General features: G+C 46.2%; 8 protein-coding genes across 8 annotated transcripts; 2 read left to right on the top strand and 6 right to left on the bottom strand.

The window, feature by feature from the left end:
- Positions 1-1,262: 1,262 nt before the first annotated feature.
- F5Y00DRAFT_234277 (initiator tRNA phosphoribosyl transferase) lies at positions 1,263-2,989 on the bottom strand. The gene has a single exon (XM_048007407.1). It carries the CDS (start codon positions 2,879-2,881, stop codon positions 1,490-1,492), a length of 1,392 nt encoding a protein of 463 aa, XP_047865877.1. The 5' UTR covers positions 2,882-2,989; the 3' UTR covers positions 1,263-1,489.
- A 127-nt stretch (positions 2,990-3,116) lies between these two features.
- Positions 3,117-4,857, bottom strand: F5Y00DRAFT_234276 (uncharacterized protein). The gene has a single exon (XM_048007406.1). The coding sequence runs from the start codon at positions 4,610-4,612 to the stop codon at positions 3,434-3,436; it is 1,179 nt and encodes a 392-aa protein (XP_047865876.1). The 5' UTR covers positions 4,613-4,857; the 3' UTR covers positions 3,117-3,433.
- A 310-nt stretch (positions 4,858-5,167) lies between these two features.
- On the bottom strand, positions 5,168-6,678 carry F5Y00DRAFT_261053 (uncharacterized protein; the record flags this gene model as incomplete). The annotated part of the gene is made up of 2 exons (XM_048011131.1): positions 5,168-5,700; positions 5,760-6,678. 2 exons carry the CDS (start codon positions 6,676-6,678, stop codon positions 5,168-5,170), a joined length of 1,452 nt encoding a protein of 483 aa, XP_047865875.1.
- A 951-nt stretch (positions 6,679-7,629) lies between these two features.
- Positions 7,630-9,615, top strand: F5Y00DRAFT_252593 (uncharacterized protein; the record flags this gene model as incomplete). The annotated part of the gene is made up of 6 exons (XM_048009947.1): positions 7,630-7,709; positions 7,761-8,400; positions 8,453-8,763; positions 8,820-8,922; positions 9,009-9,317; positions 9,379-9,615. 6 exons carry the CDS (start codon positions 7,630-7,632, stop codon positions 9,613-9,615), a joined length of 1,680 nt encoding a protein of 559 aa, XP_047865874.1.
- A 705-nt stretch (positions 9,616-10,320) lies between these two features.
- F5Y00DRAFT_234268 (dynamin family protein) lies at positions 10,321-13,793 on the top strand. The gene is made up of 3 exons (XM_048007405.1): positions 10,321-10,998; positions 11,063-13,084; positions 13,139-13,793. Exons 1-3 carry the CDS (start codon positions 10,698-10,700, stop codon positions 13,576-13,578), a joined length of 2,763 nt encoding a protein of 920 aa, XP_047865873.1. The 5' UTR covers positions 10,321-10,697; the 3' UTR covers positions 13,579-13,793.
- A 117-nt stretch (positions 13,794-13,910) lies between these two features.
- Positions 13,911-16,079, bottom strand: F5Y00DRAFT_268720 (putative GMC oxidoreductase; the record flags this gene model as incomplete). Its single annotated transcript, XM_048012309.1, has 4 exons — positions 13,911-14,284; positions 14,447-15,183; positions 15,260-15,973; positions 16,046-16,079. 4 exons carry the CDS (start codon positions 16,077-16,079, stop codon positions 14,075-14,077), a joined length of 1,695 nt encoding a protein of 564 aa, XP_047865872.1. The 3' UTR covers positions 13,911-14,074.
- Positions 16,080-17,966: 1,887 nt separating this feature from the next.
- F5Y00DRAFT_234264 (N-terminal nucleophile aminohydrolase) lies at positions 17,967-20,268 on the bottom strand. The gene is made up of 4 exons (XM_048007404.1): positions 19,903-20,268; positions 19,740-19,835; positions 18,900-19,653; positions 17,967-18,816 (listed from the first exon to the last, which is right to left on the bottom strand). The coding sequence occupies exons 1-4, from the start codon at positions 19,915-19,917 to the stop codon at positions 18,227-18,229; spliced, it is 1,455 nt and encodes a 484-aa protein (XP_047865871.1). The 5' UTR covers positions 19,918-20,268; the 3' UTR covers positions 17,967-18,226.
- A 778-nt stretch (positions 20,269-21,046) lies between these two features.
- F5Y00DRAFT_46586 (PQ loop repeat-domain-containing protein) lies at positions 21,047-22,575 on the bottom strand. Its single transcript, XM_048013698.1, has 2 exons — positions 22,342-22,575; positions 21,047-22,282 (listed from the first exon to the last, which is right to left on the bottom strand). Exons 1-2 carry the CDS (start codon positions 22,487-22,489, stop codon positions 21,597-21,599), a joined length of 834 nt encoding a protein of 277 aa, XP_047865870.1. The 5' UTR covers positions 22,490-22,575; the 3' UTR covers positions 21,047-21,596.
- Positions 22,576-23,630: the final 1,055 nt, after the last annotated feature.

Below are 23,630 nucleotides of genomic sequence, written 5' to 3'. Positions count from 1 at the left end.
CATAGGATGAGCCAAGAGAGGTCTGCGATTCAACAAAGTTGCAATGGGAGGAAGACGTCGAGTCTTGTATGACTTGCAGGTTTGGAGACGTATCACTTAGGGCTTACTGTTATTTCGAAACATAACGACGATTCGGGTCCGAGATCCACGCGGTGCCTTTGGTTCGCTGCAGAGGATGAGATTCCTTACCACCAAAAAGCCCCATTAGGAATCGTTTTAATTTTGAATCGAAGACATTCGGCTCCTTATTCCGAAACGAGAACTGCTGGTCCGAACTGAAGCAATTGAGTGGGTGTCACAGAACCATAGTTGCTAGGAACAGGCCGATGCCCGTCATCCCATATACCTATTCGAGGGCAGGTGAGATAGAATTCCACGTAGAATCCTTCAGTCGCACAACCCTGGAAGAGCTTGTAAGACATCAGGCGAACATGATGGCACTAGGAGCTATACCCAAAGCCAGGACTTGGCCTCATTCATAGCGTTCTTCTTGGCGACTATTCTTTGATATGCATAAGGTTCGGCGACCAAATTAGATATCAGGATATTGATGACATTCCTCTCTCGCGTGGCTCCAGACGATCTCCCACGGCTAGAAAATCCGAGCACAATTGGTTTCCTCTCAACCGATATTTATACAGTGGGGTGAAAAAAAAAACGTCCAATTGCCATTTTTACACCAAAACTCACCAACTTCGAATAGCTATAACTTAATATAATTATATGTAACCAAGGCTTCAAATTAGGTAGGTTATTAAATTATTATAAAAGGAATAATTGTACCGATTTGAAATTTTTTTAAAAAATTCTATACGTGCAAAAAGCTGGTGTAGAAATTGTAATAATATAAAAATTATCACTTTTATATAAGAAAAAGTAATATTTTCGACTTTTAAAAGGTTTACTTTTATAAATATACTCATAACTTACCCAATTTAATTTCTATAATTATAAAATTTATATATCTATAAACTTTATGCAATTTTTTATATAAAAATGATTTTTAATATTTTAATTACATATAAATATATTGAAAAAAAAATATGGGACATAAAAAGGTAATTTTAAGCCTATTTATTATATTATTAAATATTAACCTTATTTCAACAGCTAAAAATCTAAAAAAAATATTTAAGCTATTTAAAAATGAATAAAATAAATTTTATAATTTTTACCTTATTTTTAAACGCTAATTTAATTGAGTTATAATATATTAAAGTTGATGTAATAAAATGTTAAAACTATTTTTAATGTTTTTAAATTCTCCCTACTGTAAGTTGTTAGTTCCTTATTCTAGTGGGTAGGGATGAATACCAAAGTGGAACCGGAGCATGTTAATCAGGGACAAGGTGAGGAGGCATAAAGGTAAAGCAGGCCGCTTTCGAAGTAAAGAGCTTCAAGTGCCGAGTATAAGAATCATTAAAAAAGTGTCTTGATATCGATTATAATGCTCAGATCGAAAACATTACAGGGTACAATAGCAAGGCCTCTAGCCCATGAGATAGCTATTGACACTTTGTAAGGTTGTTCTGCTCGGATTTGCTTCAGGGAAGGCAGTCATGATACGGCTGAGCTTGATCCTGATATCGCTCTTGGTATGACCAGAAGGTTGTACGTCGGGTTTGAAGTTGCCTTCGCTATCAAAATTTTGGCATAGCAACGCAAGGGCTATGCCGACCGATAGGTCCTTACCAGTATCGCAAACAATTAAGATACGCCTGGGCTCCGAAGGGTTCGCGCCTGGATCCTCCTCTGAGGGATTGGGCTCTGGTTTTTGTTCCAGGAACTGACGCACGAAGTCGTTGATATTGGGGAGAGCTAGACGAAGATTGCGACTGGCGACTTTATGCTTACCTACACCAACTTCCATAAGCGATGGGCTCTTGACCCAGGTGCTTGGGTCTGTAGTCTTTGAGTAGACAGCAATTGTGCAAGTTGACGAAGAAGCTGGTAGGCTAGCAAGTGGTAAGCAGCCGACGAACAGAGACGGCGCAACCTCCCTGGGACCTGGCATATTTATATCAGCAGCTTGATCTGAGACCAAGGAGCGTACCAAGTTAGGTAGATCTGCCTCCGGGGTGGACAATAGAATATCCGCATGACGCCAAAAAACTGGCGGGGTTAATCCCAAGGCCCAGTTCTCGGTATCGTCACTAGCACCCTGGATGTAGCCTCCTTCGCTCATCTCCCCGCCAAGAACTCTACGGGAACTAGTACAACAAATGACGGGATGGAAGTCATCAAACACATGGTCCGTCGGGAGAAGCTGTGATTCCTGCGTAACCCACATGGGTCTCAGCGGCTTCTTCAGTTCCCGGCGTAAGACATCCACGTTAATATCGAGTTCCTTAAGCGAAACCACGTGCTCGGGGATTCTCGCTTCCATCTGGGCATGTTCAGATTGCGATACTGTATTTGGAGGCGTGTAGAGCTCATGAAATTCTGGCGTTTCCGGAAACAAAACATGATTCAGGACACAGCACCAAATCGGTACCGTCTTACTAAGAGCATCGGGCATTCGTTTGCCTCTCCTCGTCGAGTCCACGATGACGCAGCCATCGTTTGCACCGATGATGCTTAACAAATTGAGGTTAAGCCGCCGCGTGCTAAATCTCCACTGGCCAGCGTGGCCATCCGTGCTTTTAAAATATGCAGACCCGGCTTTATTATCTGGAGGAATATACCAGCTACCGCAGCGCTCGTTCGCAATCAGCGGGCGGGCGAATGCAGCTGCTACCTCGGATACGAAATCTGCATCCTCCCGTATGGAGCGTAGACGGTTGGTGATGGAGAGGTTGGACCTTTTCAGATCGCTAAGAATGCGCGAGAAATTATGATTTGCCTGCGGCGAGAAAACGAGCTCTGATGTAGCTGTAGCCATAAATATAGCAAGAGACAAACTACTTAGCAAAGGGGGCGTATAAGAGTGATGCGCAATGGAGATGAATTAAGCAAAGAGAAATACATAAACCAAGAGGTTCGTCTGTAGCATTAAAACAAGGGTTCAAAAAAGTGGGCTCAGTGCAGTGCAGTGCAGATCTACAGAAGCTTAACGACAGGTACGGCAAGATGTAATTGTCACATGTAAAAATTACCTATCGATAAGATACAGGAGCCCAACCTAGAGTTACTGGTTAACAGTAACTCTAACGGTGGCAGAAAGGATGGAGATTACATTACTTGGAATGATTCTACGTACAAAAGTTTTGGTACAGGAGTCAATTCCGCTGAATAATCTATCTATCTGCCTTCCTGCCTTCCTACCATAAGGAACATAGACACTTGACCAAATTAAGGGGTAAGCACACAACACAGTCCTATAACATTGACATTCTCGCCTCGTCTAGCCCTTCGTCTGTTTCTCTGCACATTTGCTCAGCTTCCCCCTCCCCCTGATGCCGCCTCGCGTCATACCGGGACTTGCGCATTACTTCTAGCAGATGACGTCCGCCTTCACAAGGACCACATAGTCGGCTTCCTTCTTCAGTAGACACGGCGAGATCATCATATCCACAACCGTCTTAGTTCCAAGATGGCTTCTCACGTCCATAGTGGCCTCCTGATACGCAAATCCGCGCGTGCGATCGCTACCGGGCTTATCCGCCATCAAAGCCATGTATCGCGAACGGGCCAAGATAGTGCTGAGTTCCGCCGCCGATGTGACGATCTCCGTCAGCGACGTCGTCAGGGCTTCCGTATCGATTCCGGTCGCAAATAGTGTAGTAGCCTCTAGTATCTTCTTTGTCACGTCCTCCACGACGGCCGGGTCGGGTTCGCAGGCTTTGTTTAATAGCTGCGCCGTGTGTATTCGCCATACTTCGAATTCCGTCTCCGACATCTTGGTCAAGAAAAAGCGCCCCAGTTTCGTAGCCACATCGCCGTATTCCTTGCCCCACACCCGACAGTATTTACTCAGTAAACACGTGTACAAATATCTCCAGATCAGCGCGCGGAAGATATAGCAGGTGAGGTCGCCGTTAGTCATGTAGGTCTTCCAGTGCTTCGATAGATGCTCAAACTCTGCTTTTGACTTGTCCGGCACCAGTTTCGGCTGAATCGTCTCGTTGAATCTATCCAACGAAAGCGTTCGAATTTTGTCCCGTAGATTCTCCCAGCGCTCCGTAACTTGATCGTCGGTAATGTCGCGAGCATCTGCAGCATCAAAACTACTTCGTCGAACACGTAGTTGCTGCTGCAAGGATTCACAGAGTTTCGTCTTTTCCGTCAGCTCATTTGTGATATTTTTGAACTTGGACTCAATCTCTTCCATTCGCGATCGGGTGATCACGACCGTCTCATCATCCCCTTCCCGCGCGACTGGACTGTCACCCACTGGTTCATCATCGAGGAGTGAAGCTAACGGGACTTTCTTCGCGCGCTGTCCATTTTCCTTATTGCGTAACAGCTTCTCGCTTCCTTCAGAAACTTCATCTGTCTGGCGCAATCGTCGGATTTCATCTTCTAGCTGTTGTAGCTTTGCTTCGAAGTTCTGCTTCTGCTGCGCCCAAGTATTCAATGCAGCGGCATGGTCTGCTCGTAGCTGTCTAACTTGGAGTATTTTGTCCGTGAGCGCGCCTTGCGTCTCAGCGAGCTGACTTCGCAAGGCCTCCATGGTGAAGGTTGGGTAAGGTAGGTAGCCCTAATAATGATTTGTGGAAGATAATAATTCCGAAAGCGGGTTGTCTGGGGTTAATTCTTAATCTGGTCCAATACCAATACCTATTCTATTACGTTGCTTTTAAATGCGATGCTCTGGGATTTATTGGCGTGAATTTTGTGTAGTCAGTCATTGTTATGAAACAAGTTTGTACTGTACGAACAACTCTTGGAAGCGACCGGAAGACTCTTAGCTCCCGCCTTCCCACCCGACCAAAATTATTCCGCAAACTCATTAGAAGCAACGCTTTCAATTCCATATCAGGTATCTATCTAGTAATCAAACGCTATGCGTGGTATTCCCTTCATATCTCCTCAAGCAAGTAATTGGTGAAATACCGTGACCGTGAGTGTGAGTGGAGGGTTGAGACATTTCACACGCGCCGCCCATAATTATCCCGAATGGTCAAGATCGTCAAATTAGTCCCTCCTAAACCTTGACTCTTGCCAACGCGAAATCAACTATCGCGCCTCTAATACCAGAATATCCATCCCATACTGCCCGTCTCCATCACTTCTCTGTGTCACCCCGAACCCGTTCAGCTTTCATTCGTTTGTACTCATCCGAGTCAACGAACCATACCCCGTTCTTATATAGTATCTGTGCTTTCTTCACAGCGTAGAAATGTTCTTCGTCAGAATCCCAATACCTGTTGTATTTGACCAAGGCCGGAGTGATTATGAGTTCCACGGCATCGCCGTTTTCTATGCTCGGATTGGATATCACCATCCAATCGTCGTCGTAAGATTGCGATGCAACACGAGCGTCTGGGTGTCTCTTTCTCATGATTTCAACCCGATCATCGAATCGATTTAAATCCCGGGCTATCGACGTTGCAAGCTCGAATATCTTATTCATACCTGGCTCCACCTCGTCCTTGATCTTACTCTTCTTCTCCTCGACGATGAACATTTCAAGCAGGCCTAAAAGCTGTTCTTTAGGTCCTTCAAGCTTTGCGGCGTCTATCGGGCAGTCCTGGAGTATTTGGGCGGTGTGCGCTTTCCACATATTAAGGCGCCCAGCCTTACCACCAAACTTTCCGGCTAAGCAAGCGTCAGGAACCTCGAACAGTCTCGCATGGATATTCTAAGAATCCACTTACCTAGAATTGCACCAAGGATAGCTCCAACCTCATCACCCTTGCCCCATAACTTGAAAGGATTCTCAAAGTATTCGGTGCATAGAAAATTCCATATGAATGCCTCAAATAAGAGTCTTGCATACGACCTTGATTTAAGAAACTTGTGAAGTGGTGTCTCCGACACCTCCTTCAGCCTCTTTTCAATATGCTCTGGTATAGTGTCCCCTTCAAATACCTTAACGAGGTTGTCTCCAACAAAGGAACCAACCTCATAGCACAGCATCTCGAACCGACATGTTAGTGAATATAATTGCACCTCTGTAAAGAATTGAAATGTTGCTCTTCTGAGCTGTCCTTCCAAGAGCCCAACCTCCTCGGTTTCCCTTCTGAGCTTGTCCTTCGTAGACGTCAAATCAAGCCTAGCTGATAGAAGCTCATCATTCGCTTCTTTGAGTTGTCGTTCAAGCTTTTCAATGGTGAGCTTCTGCTTTTTAGCGAGTCGAGCATTTTCGGCAGTGTCAACTTCTTGGTCACGTTGTCGTTTATTTCGCGGTGCTACTCCTGCCTCTGATTCAACATTCTTATTACTAGCCATTGATCTGGTTACGCGAATATTCTTGGTCGCGTCGTCACCCTGACCACGCTTCGGCTTATTAACCTCCGCTGATTGCGGTTTCGGCTGAGAACTCTTGCTTGCTCGCTTTGGTTTCTTCTCCACCTGGAGATCTTCGTTTGACTCGTCCTTTCGATCACGCTTTCTTTTTTTACTATCATTGCCGGTGGCATTCTGGCACTCTGGAGGTGGCATGGTTGTAGGTGATGCAGAGGGCGTTGCTGGATGCGACTTAGATGATGCAACTGTGGGCGTAGTTGCGGGTGTATCCGGAGACATAGTTGTGGGTGAACTGGAGGAGAGGGTTCTAGGCAGTCCAGAAGACATGATTGCAGCTGATTTGGACGATTTTGTTAAGGGTGGTCTAGGAGAGAATATTGTGAATGCCGGATGCGGGTAACCAAATTTAAAGTAACTTTGAATGCTGGTTGGTGAAAGGCACGTGGTGAATAGTTTCTGTGATTGGGAAAGAAGGAAGGTGTTGATCTGTGCTAAAAAGAATTTTCCTCTGGAAGGTAATGTGTGTTGCAAAGAATTTGGCTTCAATTTTTGTTTGCAGTAATACTAATAAGGTTGGAAAGTGGGATTGTGTTAGCGCTCCTAACTGTCAGATCTGATTGTAGGTTTTATGATTTGAATGTAATAACACCAGTGACTTCCTTAAATTTTTTTTACTAGCGGATTAGAACTGTAAAATTTATTTGGTGCTACCTTCTAGATTTAGTTGACTTGAGGAAAGGAAGGCGCCACCAATACTTGAGATGTTCATGGGGTAGGAGAATAGGAGAAAGTTTATTTTACCTTAGGTACCTCCTAAGGTACCTGAAGCAACCCCAAACTATCTCGAGCCGTACCTTCCCTTCCAAAATGTGATAGGTCGCTTGAATTAGGTACCTTAGACTAAGTACCTACCTACCTTAGGTACATATATATAATCTTCCTCAATTTCCTCAATCCCATTCAACTCTCATCTTCATAGGGTTTCCTCTTTGGAATATCTAGGTAGATACGAGGTAGTATCAGATTATCTTGTACCAACCTCCCCATTCTACGCATACTTCCTTAAGGTATAATAAGAGGTGACCACCATCTTTACCACGATATCATTATTACGTCTTTATCCTACCCAAGGGACCCTCATAGGCTTTCCCCTCAGAAGTCCAGAAGCTTATCAGCGTGCTACAAGTTACGGGGTTTCATCTGATCCTATCCAGCACAATCCATAGGGAGGTCCCTACCCTAAGATTGTATCCTTTGGTTTGTACCATTAGGTTCATTATGGAGCTATTTAATCCGGTAGACTATTCCAAAGATTGGGACGGTGGATGTTTCGTGATCGGAATCGACATGGGAACTACGTGAGCAGTATTTCACCCCCTAGCCCCTATTTATTTACTTACTCTTTTTAGGTACTCTGGAGTTTCGTACAGCTTTCATAAGAATGGACTTCCGAGTGATCAGATTGTTCCTACAACCTTTCGCCTATGGCCTGGCCCGGCAAGCTGGGATAATAAGGATATAAAAATTCCGTCAAAGATTTCATACGATGCCAACGGAAGTATTTCTTGGGGTCTGGAGACTGAAGGCAAACAACGTATCATTTCATGGTTCAAGATGCTCCTAGTGGATGATGACGACCTACGTCCCGAATTCCAGGACTCGGAGTACATCCAAGAGGCAAAATTTACCATGGATGCCTTAGGCAAGAACCCTACTCAAGTTGTTGCGGACTTCCTCGGGAAGATCTTTGAATATGTAGTTGTATACATGGGCCAGGAAAAGGGAGACGACTTCGTGGAGAAAAAGCCTTTCCACGTCATTATCACGGTACCGGCAATCTGGAGAGGTGGCCCACTGCAACGAATGAGAGAGGCATTGAAATTATCCGGAATATTACGTTCTCGCCGCAACCAGGTTCCCCAAACCACATATAGGTTTGTTACAGAGCCAGAGGCGGCTGCTTTAGCAACGGTCCCCGAGTTAAACAAGTGGGATACACTCCTTCCTGGAACCTCGTTTGTCATTGCAGATCTTGGAGGAGGAACCGCCGTATGTTTATCAGGAGCCTGCTACTTCCAATGCTTGATACTAACTTTAATAGGACTGCATAAGCTATGTGGTAAACAGCACCGAACCTTTTGAGCTCCGAGAGATAGTTGAAGGTGATGGCGCCCTTTGCGGCGGAGTATTTCTTCATCAATCGTTCAACATGGCCATGAAGAAAAAGGCTCTTGAGCAAGAGGGCCAAAACTGGGATGAATTTCACCAACTAGAAAAGGAAAAGATCATCGGAATCTGGGAATGCTTTACCAGGGGAACATATAAGACTGAACTAGATGGGACGCTCTCCATTAAGCTTGGCTCAAGAATAGGCTCACATCAAGGCCCAGACGTTATATTCAACTTCTCACGGTACGTAAACCGTTATTACCCACCGAAAGAATCTTTACTCACAAGTTTATATGCAGTGACGAGATTTGTAGCATCTTCCAGGTCGTGATGCCTACCATTGAGGCCCTGATTGAACGTCAAGTCAATGCTATTAAAGAGAAGACTTTACGATTTCCAAAGGTAATAGCATATTATATTTCTTTATCATTATCCTATATAAGGCTTAGTATCTGCCTGATATTCGCCGTAGCTAACTGGAAGGATAGGCTATCGTACTAGTCGGTGGGCTTGGACAATGCTCATACATCTTTGAAGCACTGAAGCGCCGCTACTATGACAAAGTTCCCGTTATCCAGGAAAAGGGAGAGAAACCACGGGCTGCTGTGTCTAAAGGTGCCGTACTCTGTGGAACGAAAGGGCGGGTTTTGATACGCTCCCGTATTGCCAGATATAGTTATGGATACTTCTTGAGCAAGCCATTCCAGGAGGGTATCCATAATGCCGAAGATCGGTTCCATGATACAGCAAGGAACTGTGATATGGCAAGAGGACAGATGGAGTGGCTTGTGAAACGTGTGAGTCAGAACTATTTATTTCACTTATTAAAATGCTATGCAAATACTAACTTTTATAAAGGGAGACAATATAGACACACAAGCAAAAAAAGTACGACAGTACGATCTACGCTTCAGCCATCGTGCCCGGGGAGTTCAAACCTCTACGGAGATGATCTATGAGTCAAGAAGTGCTCAGCCCTCGGATAGAAAGGCCGAGCTATGGGTCGAAGATGGTTTCCAGATGGCCACGCAAATCACCATCAGGACACCGTGCCCGGTTGAGCAGCTGCCCAAGGTAAAGGAGGGAGGGGTATAGTGGTACCTCTTTGCTTACGATCTTGAGGTGGAAGTTGTAGGTGCGTCTATTCTGCTCTCCGCTAAATGGGCGGAAGACAGGTCGGTGGAGGTGGCCAAGCAAAGCCTAAACATCATTGTCGGATAACAAACTATCTGATAAGGGTGAAGGGATATGTTCGTGGGGGTTTGGTGAGTTTAGCTGACCCCTCGACGACTAGTTGGCGACGGTACGAGCAACCTCAATTAACCAGATATAGCTTGTGCCGTAGTCAAACAGGATTCGAGGATATACTATAGATGGCCGCCCTTTAAATGACTGCGTTGCGTTTTCCACAATCAAGATAGTAATGCGATTTGATTTGTAGACTGGTAGGATTAAGGTGATGTGGTTGGAGAACACGTGACTAACGATTTTAAGTGCCTAAGTACCTACATTGTTAAATGTACATGAGGGAACGGGATAACCTTACTAATGCTTGTAACTATCGAGTCCTTGTGGGGTAAATTTAGTACTTTTACAGAAGTCGCCTTCAAAAGTTATGTCCATACTAAGCGCCTGTCAGCTTTGAATGCAGCTGTCGGACGGGCTAACCCACCTGGCAGCCCAAAATGGCAAAGTATATTAAAGCTCACCCTTTTTTATACAAGCAGTTATAAAACGTAATAAATGAAATAAATACACTTTATAAAAGATCTCATAAATATAAACAGTTGGCTCTATCATGGCATATATCACAATATAATGGCCTTTTTATTCGAAATATAATGAATAGATTAAAAGATAATATATTTGGAAATACATTGCTTTTCTGACTGACAGTTCTTGCCAAGCCTTGCCACGCCGACAGAAGCCGGCCTATGAACAAAACTTTTGAAGGCGACTTCGGTATTTGCCTTCTTCGTTCCACGCCACCAGCCCACCTTCCTACGTGTATTCTTATCGTCCAACCAACATTTTAATCTACCAGGTACCAAAAGTTCCAGGATACACACATCAAAACTCCTCTTTCTCCCCGTCTGCCGAATCGGTACCTACGAGCTGTCGACCTTTATGGTTCTCTACTCTCGGATATCAGATCGCCTCCGCCTCTCATTACCGGCATGAGCGGACGGCTGATAGCAGCGGTCGGGCGTCTCCCGGCGACACGCCCGGCCATGGTTCGAGCCATACGCCAATATCATCACCTACCTTCAGGCGGTATCCTCCGAGCTGATGCTGCCGTGCGTGCAACGCGGCGGCGGATGTGGCCTCCGGTAAATTCGTTCCATAACGCCGTCATCGTTCGCAATGCGTCCTTTGCGCGATTCTTACCTCGACTGGTGGTCAAGTTTGTAAGGATTCCTGCTATGGCAGGTGGAGTGATGATAGGTGGTCTGGCCTGGATTCAGTACCAAGCCACACGTACGTCGACCTAAAATTCTACCCTATGCACTCGTCTACGAGACTTAGCTAACGTGGAACCTAGAGGCTGGGAACTATGCCTGGGACATAATTTACACGACGAAAGATACCGTTACGAACACAGCGATGGGCTTTCTAGATGGCGCGAGAGATATTGCTGACCAGACGAAGCGAGGGTGGCAAAATACAAAAGATAAAGTCGAGCTGCCGGAGTGGATGCAGAAGATTCTAAGATCACAGGAAGAGATAGGCACTGGGAAGCAAGGTGGTGGACCGGGCGGCGAGGAGCCTCCGAAGCAGAGCAGGGCAGGCGCCGCCGTTGTAGGCGCAAGCGCTGCTGCGTACGGTTACGAGCAGGCATCCGACGATGACCGCAGTGCAGATGAAATGGCCAAGGATGACCAGATGATGGTGCTCACGAAGAAGATGATCGAAATCCGAAACATTCTGTCAAGAGTTGGACAATCTAGTACCCTCACTCTACCCTCCATTGTCGTTATCGGATCGCAGTCGTCCGGGAAGAGCTCTGTGTTGGAAGCTATCGTGGGACACGAATTCTTGCCAAAAGGACTGAATATGGTCACACGGAGGCCAATCGAGCTTACCCTAATCAACACCCCCGACTCGACTGCTGAATACGGTGAATTTCCGGACCTGGGCCTTGGAAAGATCTCCGACTTCTCCTCTATCCAGCGAACTCTAACGGAATTAAACCAGGCTGTTCCAGACACCCAATGCGTGTCAGACGACCCAATTCGGCTTTCCATCTCGTCGCCAAATATTCCAGATTTATCACTTATTGACCTTCCTGGCTATATCCAAGTTGTGGGGCAAAATCAACCCCTTGAACTGAAGCAGAGGATATCAGAACTTTGCGACAAATATATACAACCACCTAACGTTATCTTGGCTATTTCGGCCGCCGATGTTGATTTAGCTAACTCGGCGGCCCTCCGAGCTAGTAGACGAGTCGACCCCCGGGGTGAACGGACAATAGGTGTTATTACGAAGATGGATCTTATCGATCCTTCCCGGGGAGCTTCCATTCTATGTGACAAGCAGTACCCGCTTCGCTTAGGCTACGTTGGAGTCATCTCTCGCGTGCCGTCAATGTCCGGGTTATTCAAGAAGGGCAACACAAATTTAACATCTACTATTACTCGAAACGAAAACTCTTTTTTCTCTGCTCACCCAACGGAATTCGGTCCTGGCTCGGATCTCCAGGTTGGGACTTCAACGCTACGCAAGAAACTTATGCACGTCCTAGAACAGACTATGTCAGCTAGTCTACAGTCGACGAGCGATTCCATACGACAAGAGCTCGAAGAAGCGACTTATGAGTTTAAGGTCCAGTACAATGACAGACCATTGTCTGCCGAGTCATATCTGGCCGAGAGTCTCGATGCTTTCAAGCACTCTTTTAAGCAATTTACCGAAGAATTTGGTCGTCCTGAAATGCACAGCCTCCTGAAAAACGAGCTCGATCAACGAATGCTTGACTTATTAGCTGCGAGATATTGGAACAAGCCTATCTACGATTTAAGTGTCCCTATCGCCGAGCCTAACAATCTTGCCGACCTTCCCAAAGCAGACCCCAACTCCCTTTACTGGCGAAGACAACTCGACGCTTCCACCTCTGCGCTTACGAAGCTTGGCGTTGGTAGACTAGCCACCAACGTGGTAGCAAACTCGATCCAGTCTCACATCGACGCTCTAATAAGCCAATCTACTTTTGTAAACCATCCTTACGCACGGCAGGCTATCACAGAAGCCGCTTCGAGTATTTTAAATGACCGGTTTTATAGTACCAGTGATCAGGTAGAAAATTGTATCAAGCCTTTCAAGTTCGAGATCGACATGGAAGAGCGAGAGTGGACTACAGGTAGGGAACATGTTCAAGGTGTGTTGAAGAAGGAACTGTCCGCGTGCGAAGGTGCCATGAAAGATCTTGAGACAGTAGTTGGTGGACGGAGAAAGCTAAGGGAAGTTGTCAACTTTGTCGACAAGGCTAGAAAAGGCGATGTGGTCGTTGAAGGCGACAGCCGTAGCGGTGCAGGAGGCTTTAGCGCCGAGCTACTCGCGAAAGGTTTGATCTTACTAGCCCCTGCGCATCGGGAATAACTTGCTAACATGCTTCCAGGTCGAGAAGCCGTTTTCTTGCGTGACCGCGCCGATATCATCAAGATGCGGATGTTGGCAGTGAAGTCAAAACAATGCGCTAATATGAAGAATAAATACCACTGCCCTGAAGTCTTTTTGGATGCAGTGGCTTCGAAACTTGCGTCAACGGCCGTACTTTTCCTTAACGTGGAGCTGCTCTCTGAATTCTACTACAATTTTCCGCGAGAGCTAGACTTACGACTCGGGCGTCACCTATCAGATGAGGAAGTGGAAAGGTTTGCCAAGGAAGACCCAAAGATCAAGAAACACCTGGAAGTCATCAGGCGTAAGGAGCTTCTCGAACTGGTACTCGAGAAGATGGACAGCCTAAGGCAGCTCGAGGGCATAGAAAGAGATCGTTCAAGGACGAGTATAAAGAAAGGCGGCGAGAAAGAACGTGGCCGATGGGGGTTATTCTGAGTTATTAAAGGCTCTAGTTATTACTAACGAATTATCACGATATGGAAAGGAGTTAAAAAAAGAGTTGTCTCAGCGCCTATTGCTTGTCCAGATATCCTTTTTAAATCCCAGCTCAACGGTTGGTTTTCTGGCAACATGTGTGGTTTTACATAGATTTGATCCTCCCTTTTCTAAGACAGCTATATTCAATACACGATGATCAGTGCTGGTGCTCTGCTTTACTGTGATCGCAAAGTTTGTCTCATGAATAGGATCACGCCTTAGCCATATATATAAATCATGTAGAGGAATATAGATGAGGAAACAGAGTAGTAATCTCAATATTTAACACAGCGATAGATAAACGCTACCACCTTCTACTATTAGCGAGTATTAAATATCTCATCTATTCTAGGCAATTTTACATATCTGGAGGAGACACTCGCTCACAGATGCATGCATTCTAAGAAATCTCTCAACTTACCCGTCCCCCTCTCCTTTTACATAGGTAGGTAGCTTACGCGAGTTCGTACTCGGAAATCAATTTTTCGGCGCATGTTATACCGGTGAGATAAGCAACGCATTGGACGTGGCAGCTCGCGAGAACTGGGACCACGCTCATGTCTGCGACGCGCAAGCCCTCGAAACCAATGAGGCGAAAGTTGTTATCTACGGCCGCATCGGCGGAGCCAGGACGGCCCATCTTTACGGTGCCGGTCATGTGCCACTTTGAGAAGGGTCAGTAATTATTCACTTTTATTAAGAGGTGTGCGGAGTGCAGGACTGTCTTGGAAATAAAGGCTTTTTTCTTTTTGTCATATAGTTTAGGAGATCTTGATTCGGCCCCGAGATAGGGTATATGGAAAGGGGTAGGCTGTGTTTTACTTACGCTTGATCCTATTGTCTGGCGCCAATATTCAAGCAAGTCTTCGTCAGAGTCGCTTGCTGGGCCTGTAATCGTCGACACGCTGTCCCGCGCATAGCCCTCGGACCGCGCGAACCGTAGCGCATCACGCAGCGCCTCGATGGCGGCACGCCGATCGAACGCTGTCGCGAGGAATTTAGGGTCTATTCGTAGCGCTGCGTCCGGATCTGCCGACTGTAGAGCGACCTCGCCGCGGCTCTGCGCGTTGAGCAGGAAGACTAGGAGCGCTGAGTAGTTTAGAGCCGAGTCGGGGAAGTCTGGCACAAACAAGTGCAGCGGGAAGTGGCTTAGAAGCTCGTAGTGAGGCACCGTGGGGTCGTTGATGAGGTCCCTCTCGCTGGCGGGTAGGTCCTGGAACTCCTGAGATGCGAGGAGCTTGTCCAGCTTGAACCACCCGATGGGCAACTGGCAAGCGTACTTGGCCCAAGGACCCGAACCGTCCTTCTTCCACTGCTCCAGGGCGTCGGCCATAGCTTTCTTGTCGCCGTAAAAAGACGCCCGGTCTGTGGTTCCTTCGGCTCGGGTATAGGCTAGGGGGATGAACATATGATCACGCAGGCCTTGGCCGATTGCCGGAACATCTTTGACTACGGGTATCCCGTACTTCTCCAGCTGTGCTCTAGGGCCGATGCCCGAGTGCATTAGGATCTTGGGGCCGTTGACCGAACCTGCTGAGAGAATAACTTCCTTGGATGCCAGGTCTAACATCGATATCAGTATGCTATACCTATTTATATTATGACCACTAGCTCGAATCTCTGTACAAATCGGACTTACAACGCTTGCCATTTGACTCAACTCCAACGGCCTTATTTCCTTCTAGTATGAGTCGTCGGACCGGAGACCCAGTAACGATTGTTAAATTTGCCGGCTCCGGCGTAAACAAGTCCGCCGCCGTAGACCGGACCCCCTTGCTAGACGAGTTGATCCCAAAGGAGAAGCCGATCGGGTTACCTGAGTTGTGGTCCGGATTCAGGGGGTACCCGGCCTCTTCGAAGGCATCCAGCAGCGGCACTACATCCTTCTCCACCTCGGCCACGTAACCCGTCTTCAGAGGCCCCGAAATGCCGTGGTCTTCGGCTTTCGGCGCAGCATACCGGCTGTCGATCCCCGGCGGCAGCGTCCGGTCGAACGACTCGAGACTCTTGAACCGGCGCTGCATGCGCGCCCAGCCGAACGCATCGTCCTCCACGACGCGCGACCATTCGTCGTAGTCGCGGCTCGCTCCTACGGTGAACACGCTGAAGTTGACGGCGCTCGAGCCGCCGAGGCCCAAGCCGCGCGAGTAATCGAGCACTCGGTTATTGCAGAATTCCTGGGGCGCCGTCTTGTAGCCCCAGTTCAGGGCCTCGTTCCGGAACGTCGTCCACCGCTGCCCGTCGACGCGCAGGTCTTTGTCGTCGTTCTTACCGCCGGCTTCGAGGAGCAGCACCCGGGGCTTCTTGGCCGACTTGGCGAGCCAGGCCGCGACGGCGCTGCCCGCTGGTCCACCTGTGCGATATTGTTGTCAACGGATCGGACGGTTGGTTTATGCTACGGGTGGGCTGTTTCGAGCGGACTTACTACCGACGATTATAAAGTCGTAAGTTGATGCCATAGTATCACAATCCTCGGGTGGAGCTTGTGTATCCTATATAGAGAAGGTCGTATTGGTGAGGACTCTGATACATGGAATACTAGCCTTATATAGACAAGGAGAGACGGAGTGCGGAGTGGAGGGGGTTGGATTTGCGATAATCGTCCAACCACTACCCGTCAACTTTCATAGCGATCCTTATTTTGAAGCGAGTTGGTTAGAACCACTCTATTGGCGGCGTCGTGGCCCGTGATATTTTAGTGGTGAAACATAATACCACTGCCTGACTGCTTAGGTATTATGCACGTTGCTGATTGAAGATCGGGATTTGATATCATTGTACAATACCAAGATTCCTAGATCTGATGCGGGATATGGATCTATTAGGTCGATGCCATGTAGATTACAGATTAGCGATTATCCATTAGATCCATGATCTAATCCGAACCTACTGCACCAAGCTATATAAAGTGTAAGAATCTTAGCCTGGGGTAGTCCGTTTTATGCAGGGACGGAAGCATTCAGTCATGTCATCTGGTAGCTAACTATGCTTCCGAGAGTCCCGGTGTTCCATTAGTACTTAGAGATGTTTTCGCCGCCAAGAGTGTCATCAGTGATAGCAGTTGTTGGGATGAGTAGGTACCAATTCTATATCACACATGATATCACCAAATGATGTGCTACCCGTCAAGGAAGATCGACAAGCTAGAATGATACGGTGGTAGTAAGTATTATGAATATTGCCAGCTATGAATTAATGCATAGAGGGGTAATTTACGTATCCCAGCGGAAGTATATAAACGTGATACTCATTGTCTAAGTCAACCCCCTAGAGGTCCGGTCGGTGATATCGTATCATTGCGTTTGTGGCTGTTATATGGCTCTGTGTCATAAAAGCTTCAAGGATGCTAACATCAATTTCCCTGAGGATATGTCACAGACGCGGGGTTACTGTACGGACGAGAAGCAATTACGCGCAGAGACCTCACCAAAAAGTCGAAGGACTGATAAAACCTACATAGCGAGTTCAACTAAATTATGCAGATTAGTCCTCAACCCCACCACTTATGCGGTGATAGTAGCGTTGGCGGCACGTGGTGCTCATCAAGGTAAGATAGTATGCATGCAGAGGTAGTAACGAACCACTAGGAGAGCTACTATGGCACTATTATCTTCAGGGGTATCACATGTATTTCCTGACATGGGTTGTGCTCGCGCCAGCATACTTGCGCCTATTATCTCACGGGTGGCCCATTCGGATATTCCACTAACCTGGGGGAATCGTCGTGTTTGCAGGAATAGACTACATCTAGTATGCACTTATTGCTTAAGGAACTTTGATATCTACTATACCAGTCTACAACACCAGTCCGGTCAAATATCTTGAGTAGCTATACGTATGCTTTCTCACGACCGACGCTATCAAAAGTATAAGTATATGTCAAATATAATGGGTCAACTTGAAATTGATTGTTACGGACTACACATGTCACTTACATGTAGTCTTGCAAGGCAAGGGCATATAGATGAGCCTAATCTATCAGGAAACAAGACTATTAGAGAAGTCACTTTCTTACCCATCCGTCAGACGAAACACTACACTACGAATTTGAAGTCTATGTTAATTTACGCGCGATGGAACTAGTTATGACCATAGTTTAAAGAGGGTCATTGAGACTTGTTGAAGAGATGCGCATTTCAAATGATATGAAATATAAATAGAAGAAAAGGGGTTCAGGGGCTTTACTTACGTAATAGTAGGTAAGGTATGTAATCTATTAACACCAGTCTCCGTCTCGTACTGTTGTGTTGACTTCTACCGAAAATTTAACAAATAGGAATAGTAACATGTTCGTGGTCGATAATAGCCACTAAACATTCGCGAGGCATGAAACATGAGACAGAAGGTAGGTAAATGCGAATTTATTATTGGGGTATGGAATTAGCAGTCAACTTTTGCTACAATGCTACACGCACCAAACCGCTCTTCTAAAATAAACACAGCAACCAGAAACGCCTTACTATTCCGGCTCCCTTTTGATGTCATTCTCACCAGTTGCGGAACTTCAAATCTATGCTGAGACTACCCCCGTCGTGATGCGAAACGTCAAGGAAACGCCATTAAAAGAAAAAAAAGTCTGGCCAGATACCACTGAGAAATCTCTTTACTAAAGAGCCATCCCGAGGACGCGAGCTGCCTTCTCCGATGTGGTATAGTCAGGGCCTCTCGATACGGAACTTGGCACCGGGCTATCGGGCATCGGCAACTCTAGATCGACTTGGTGGTCGGCAGGGTGAGGATGTTCTCCAATATTAAGCGAACGCCTCTTCTTCTTGATGTTACCCTGAGAGGGAAGTTTATTACCAAGATCTGGACGTGGCTCTGTGCGAGGCCGGGGTTCGCTTGGAGGAGCACGGATATCAGACGGGGCGGAGGCCGACTCCGAGTATGCAAGTGGAGTCTTGTTCCGAATTGGCAACGATGGACCCTCTGGTGTTCGACTTCGTCCGATACCGGCAGGGATTAATGGAGCAAGAATGCGCTTGTGACTGTCGAGATCGATACTCGGCGTGGGTAAAGGACTGGTAACGCGGGGAGCTGCCTTCTCGTTGGTAGTAAGACCCTTCGTTTGCGCGAATGCCGAGGAACGCGTGTGATAGGGATCGCGGTCTGAAAAGGCGTCGATGATTGGGTTTACCATTACAGTTTGGCCGTGAATGGTCAGAATAGAGTTGGTGGGAACGTTGACCCAATTTTCTAAAATTCTGTTAGCAAAATCGATACACCCAAGGCACAAGGCACCAAGGTTGAGGAGTAGAAGGAGTAGAACAGCCACGTACCTCGTTCGAATGTCAAAGGCTCGCTAGCAACAAGGACAATATCTGCTCCTTTATCGCGGCGTTCCATCTGGTAATCTCGATCATTACGATCATTAGGAGAAGACATATTGGCCTCCCATTGGGTACCCGAAGAATAGTACAAGCTTGCAGCCTCATCGGTCTTGCTGCTCACATATCTCGTGCAGATGATGCTATGTCCGTCCGTCACTGCGAAGTTTAACAGACTTCGAGTATCCACATTCTCGCTCTGAATGACGCTTTCCGGTATAGCCATAGTAAGCTCGTTGATAATCTCGATTGTTTGTAGGAGGGCTTTTCGTAGAACACCTGGCCCAAACCCATTCTTGGGCTCTGAACTCGGGTTGACGCCCAGACGCTCGAGGCGGTCGAGGAATAGAGCGAACGCCCACTCGCTATCAGTTCCGCCTTGTACGCAAAGGTACCACTTGTCGTGTAATCGTTCACCTAGCTTCCTCTTGATATGTTTCCAGCCACCTAAACCGCCGTTGTGCATCCACATCAAACTCGCATGACAGAAAGGGTGGCAGTTATCCTCGCTTAGAGATCCTTCGGTGGTTGCTCGAACGTGTGCGAAGACGAGTCTTGATGCCGTCTTGGAAGCGATACGATGGAGATTGGTGCAGTTCCAAGCGGGTATGGTTGAAGTGAAGAGACAAGGAGCAGGACCTAGTTTCGGGTCGGTATAGAATCCAATTCCAAAGCCATCTGCATTATTCTGGCCGCGTCGCGTGTCCTGTAGGATGGATAAGAGTTAGTTATACGTTGGATTGCAATTTTAGTTTAGTTAATAGACCATGGATTATCAGAATAACTACCTACCAATCTTAGCCGAGAGTCAAACGATTGCTTCAGGATAGAGTGCGTCGGGTCTAGAATCAACTTGGAGAGCAGGATCTCGTCGCTGCCTCGATAGACCTAAGGTAGAGAGAGTATTAGCTTAGAGACCTCATAATTCACGCGACCGGCTGGGAGGGTGTGGTACCAAAAAGCGACACATCTTCCTGGATTAGAAGATGGTTGGCGTACTATGTAAAGGTTAGAAAAGAAGGCCTCGTCGTTTTTCGTTTTGATGTAATTAATAGGTACCTAAATTACCCAATAAGTTTATGTTCCTAGGTAGGAAATAAACCGTGGAACCAATTCTTTTGAATTCTTTTGAGTGAATTGTGAACACGTCTTCCGTGACCGCTTCTTGCTTGTCACTTTTACTTTTGCTTTTTTCTTATCTTTTTTTCCGCGTCGCAGTCATCGAAGAATGTGGCGTGCCTATATTACTCGATTGCGATATTGGGTCCAGATTAGGAGTGACGGAATGATAAAAAAGTACAAAGTGGGTGGCAACTGAGGCGGCAGGGCGGGCAGCAGGACGGCAGCTGGAAAATTCACGGGTCTAGGCTATGAGTTAGGTACCTATTCGGGGTCGCCCCCCCGGTACGTATTGCGTAGGGCAAGGGCCAGCCTGGATAAAGGCAGTTGGCAGCTGCAGCTGTCCGGGGTAACAGGGTAATTAACACAACTTGGGTTTAGTGTCCTAAACAGAAATCTGGGGCTAATTACACTCAACCAATCATATACCCTTTTACCTTCTGAAAAGGGGATTCTCATCATTTCTATTTCCCACTATTTCCCACCGTATTTGTTTGTGTTTACTTGCCCTTGTTACGAGGCTATTCAGATTGTTTCACGTGTAAAAATGTAGTACTTATCAATATTACCTCATCTTTAAACTACCTAAATCTTCAACTCCGATGTGGGACAACACCTATTTAACAGCATTTACGTATCCTAGATCATAGTTTTAAGGAGTATCCCCACGCGAATGAGGTATCCTACCTAACGGTTGATCCGTATCATATGCTATATATGTTTGCTTACCTCTTAGCCTAGCACGAGTATCCGGGTTGTACCCATTTTTCAGCCGCCGCCTTTCACTTACCTCATGACGGGTTATTGCAGGAAAGTCATTGCTATATTTCAGGGGAGAAAGAATAAAAGTCACCAAGTCTGCGAGGAATCAGGATTGTCCTAGAAAACGAGGCAGAGGAAAATAGCAAAGGCAATGTCTTAGGTACCTAGTTAAGTCAAAGACTATCATATTTCTGTTAGACCACCTAATAAGATAATTTACAATACACTTGTAGTCATATCTTTATACTAATTTTCCCGCCAGTCCTGTCAGCTACCTTTTTTTCATACCAGGTTGATCCAGCGGCTTAGCAAAGTGAAACTAGCAATGAAAACATCCCTGGGGCTCTTCCGGTATATATAGCTCAACTAATTCTTGTTGAACATGGATATCAAGACCAGTAATCAATGCTTCAGCGACTGGCTTTAATAGTAGTTTTGGAATCTTTACGCCAGTCAGGGTTTTATTAATTTCCAGGAGCGTACATCATGCATGGCCTTCGAGCTTCAAGGAGTTTCTTATGTTGAAAAATCTAAACATAACCTTCCGCTTGCCATACTCTACCTCGCCTTTGCAATTTCCAATCCAGAATCAACGTGCATTAAAGGTGTAGATCCCCCATCCTCTACTTAAACGAATTCATTAATATTTTCTTTAAGGAGGCTCGACAAGCTTCGAATACCCGCCATAGAATACGCTCAAGTTTGAAGACTTCGAATAGCAATTCGGCTATACCGGATGGGGTTTGATATTGTTCGCCCAACATAGGCTTAGTCTAATCTTCGACGACCATCGCCTCTCTCAAGAAGCGAATCTTCCTCACTATTCTTTGCCGAACCATCGTCACGGTAGAGTATGTAGTGCTGGGTCATGAACACGAGATCATAGAGCATACTGACATTTCCCAGTGCAAATTTGACTGGGTTGCCCGTGACCCCAGACCAGTCGCCCTGTAGCCAAGAATCTATCACCAACTGTGCGATACTCAACATGCCACCCAGGAAATCTAGCAGTATCTGCCAGATGCTCCACCCTTTTGTGCTGTGATTCTTGAAGTTGTACACCAGCTGCGGTGCGTATTTAACAAGAGTGATGAGCAGCTTGACGTACGAGATGGTATAGATAACGTCTAGCCATGCCCACGAAGTCCTAGGGTCTGCATCTGAAGGCGTGGATAGCACCACGAGGATGATGACGGCAACGGCGACAAACGACCCGCTCGCAACGCCCAATATGAGCCGAGATGGGCGGGCGCCAGGGGCACGATCGAACCCCCAGATAGCAGGTAAGAAATACTGAGTAGTTAAGATAGCACAGACAACAAAGGCATGAGCAGCAAAGACAATATCGTTAACTGCGACGGTTGGCGTGTGACCATTATTTCGTAAAGCATACTGATGTCGAATAACTGGCGACGAGTAGAATACAGTATTATAGATGAGATATGCAAGAAAGCCTATGAAGTGTTAGGACATGGCAGACAGTAATAAATTAGACAAAACGCGATAAACTTACCAAGGGTGTTGATAAAAGGGAAATCTACGGTGGTTCCGGAGGTTGATTTCCTCCGAATATTTAGTAGTGGTTGCGAGTAGAACGATAACGACCACGACAGCGTATATATCCATCCGAACAAAGCGGATATAAATTCGAGGAAGCCCATGATGCTTTACCGGTTAAAATGTGCTTGGCGCGGAGAGATATGCCCTATAACGAGGTACCTAGGCAGGTAGATAGATGTTGCTGGGTAATATTTCTGAATGTTGGCTTACCATTCGGAATAAACCATTTGGGACGATGACGTAGTGATTGGGACCATCCAAGATAGGTATCTCTTAACTTTGTACGTAAAAGACCATATATAGGTACCTACCGACGGTGTTAATTAATTCGTAGCGTGTTAAATTTCCAAGGCGGTGCTATAATACCTACGTCCCAAGTTTCTACAAGTGAATGTCTTGTGAGGTAAAATGACATGAGTCGAGATTAGAGACACCAAGTTATCGAAATCCATAAGCAGAATTGCGCCATTTCATGTACTTCGTACCAGAGTTCTGATTATATAAATATTCATTTAATGGTGTGACGCGATAAATCCTTATCTACCTCCATAAGAACGACACGTGACTCTGCGAAGTCATTAACGAGCCCCTCGCGCCCCTATCCAAGTCCCTTAACCAAAGCAGAATTCATAACGTATCTCTCGGTTGGGGACAATCTAGCATTACAATCAGAGTAAAATGTTCAAGAAACCCTAGCTACCTAGGTATAAACACCCACACCCTTGTTCATTTAATCCTTATTTTAAATTCGTGCATCTTGTTTTCCGTGTTTTCTTTTATCTTCCATTAGAGAAGTAAGGGATACCTATCATAGAACTCCCGTTAACTAAGGCAGATAGGTCCCCGGTATTATTTTCTAGTGAGGGACGGTTGCTTCCGTCGGTAATCTCGTTCTGTTGTTTGAACTCGTGTTTCGCAGTGCTGGCATGTTTCTTTCCTTGACCCTAGCTGATGGCTTCCCGTCCGGAAGTGTCACTATAGTTGGAGGTACAAAGTCACTGTATTGACGTGTTAGTCACAGCTGTTGGTGATTATTGTAGCCATACCCACCGATAACGAGAGTGAGCTCTCGTTTTAAAAGGAAGCATTTTGTTCGACTATGCTATAGAATCTTTCTTGACTAGTCGGTAGCAAATTGATTAAACTGATAGCTTATATTAATTTTCTTGAAATATGCATCTGTAAGATAAGTCGGACCCCTGAAAGATGCAGGTGGTCGCTTTATAGGTTGGCGTTAATTAA

Source organism: Daldinia vernicosa, assembly GCF_022497035.1.
Source record: "Daldinia vernicosa strain CBS 139.73 unplaced genomic scaffold F5Y00scaffold_17, whole genome shotgun sequence".
NCBI classification, from domain to species: Eukaryota; Fungi; Ascomycota; class Sordariomycetes; order Xylariales; family Hypoxylaceae; genus Daldinia; species Daldinia vernicosa.
The sequence above is the reverse complement of the archived record's forward strand: the minus strand, read 5'-3'. Positions and strand labels throughout refer to the sequence as shown.

Bases quoted from the DNA above. Each gene is read 5' to 3' on its own strand.
- F5Y00DRAFT_234264 (XM_048007404.1), bottom strand. The intron at 19,654-19,739 runs GTAGGTAGTTAT...TCCATCCTACAG, and splicing joins TTGACTCTCGGCTAAGATTG to GACACGCGACGCGGCCAGAA. The intron at 18,817-18,899 runs GTACGTGGCTGT...ACAGAATTTTAG, and splicing joins GCCTTTGACATTCGAACGAG to AAAATTGGGTCAACGTTCCC.
- F5Y00DRAFT_234276 (XM_048007406.1), bottom strand. From the start codon at position 4,612: ATGGAGGCCTTGCGAAGTCAGCTCGCTGAGACGCAAGGCGCGCTCACG.
- F5Y00DRAFT_46586 (XM_048013698.1), bottom strand. From the start codon at position 22,489: ATGGGCTTCCTCGAATTTATATCCGCTTTGTTCGGATGGATATATACG. The intron at 22,283-22,341 runs GTAAGTTTATCG...AACACTTCATAG, and splicing joins CCCTTTTATCAACACCCTTG to GCTTTCTTGCATATCTCATC.
- F5Y00DRAFT_234268 (XM_048007405.1), top strand. From the start codon at position 10,698: ATGAGCGGACGGCTGATAGCAGCGGTCGGGCGTCTCCCGGCGACACGC. The intron at 10,999-11,062 runs GTACGTCGACCT...CGTGGAACCTAG, and splicing joins GATTCAGTACCAAGCCACAC to AGGCTGGGAACTATGCCTGG. The intron at 13,085-13,138 runs GTTTGATCTTAC...ACATGCTTCCAG, and splicing joins CGCCGAGCTACTCGCGAAAG to GTCGAGAAGCCGTTTTCTTG.
- F5Y00DRAFT_234277 (XM_048007407.1), bottom strand. From the start codon at position 2,881: ATGGCTACAGCTACATCAGAGCTCGTTTTCTCGCCGCAGGCAAATCAT.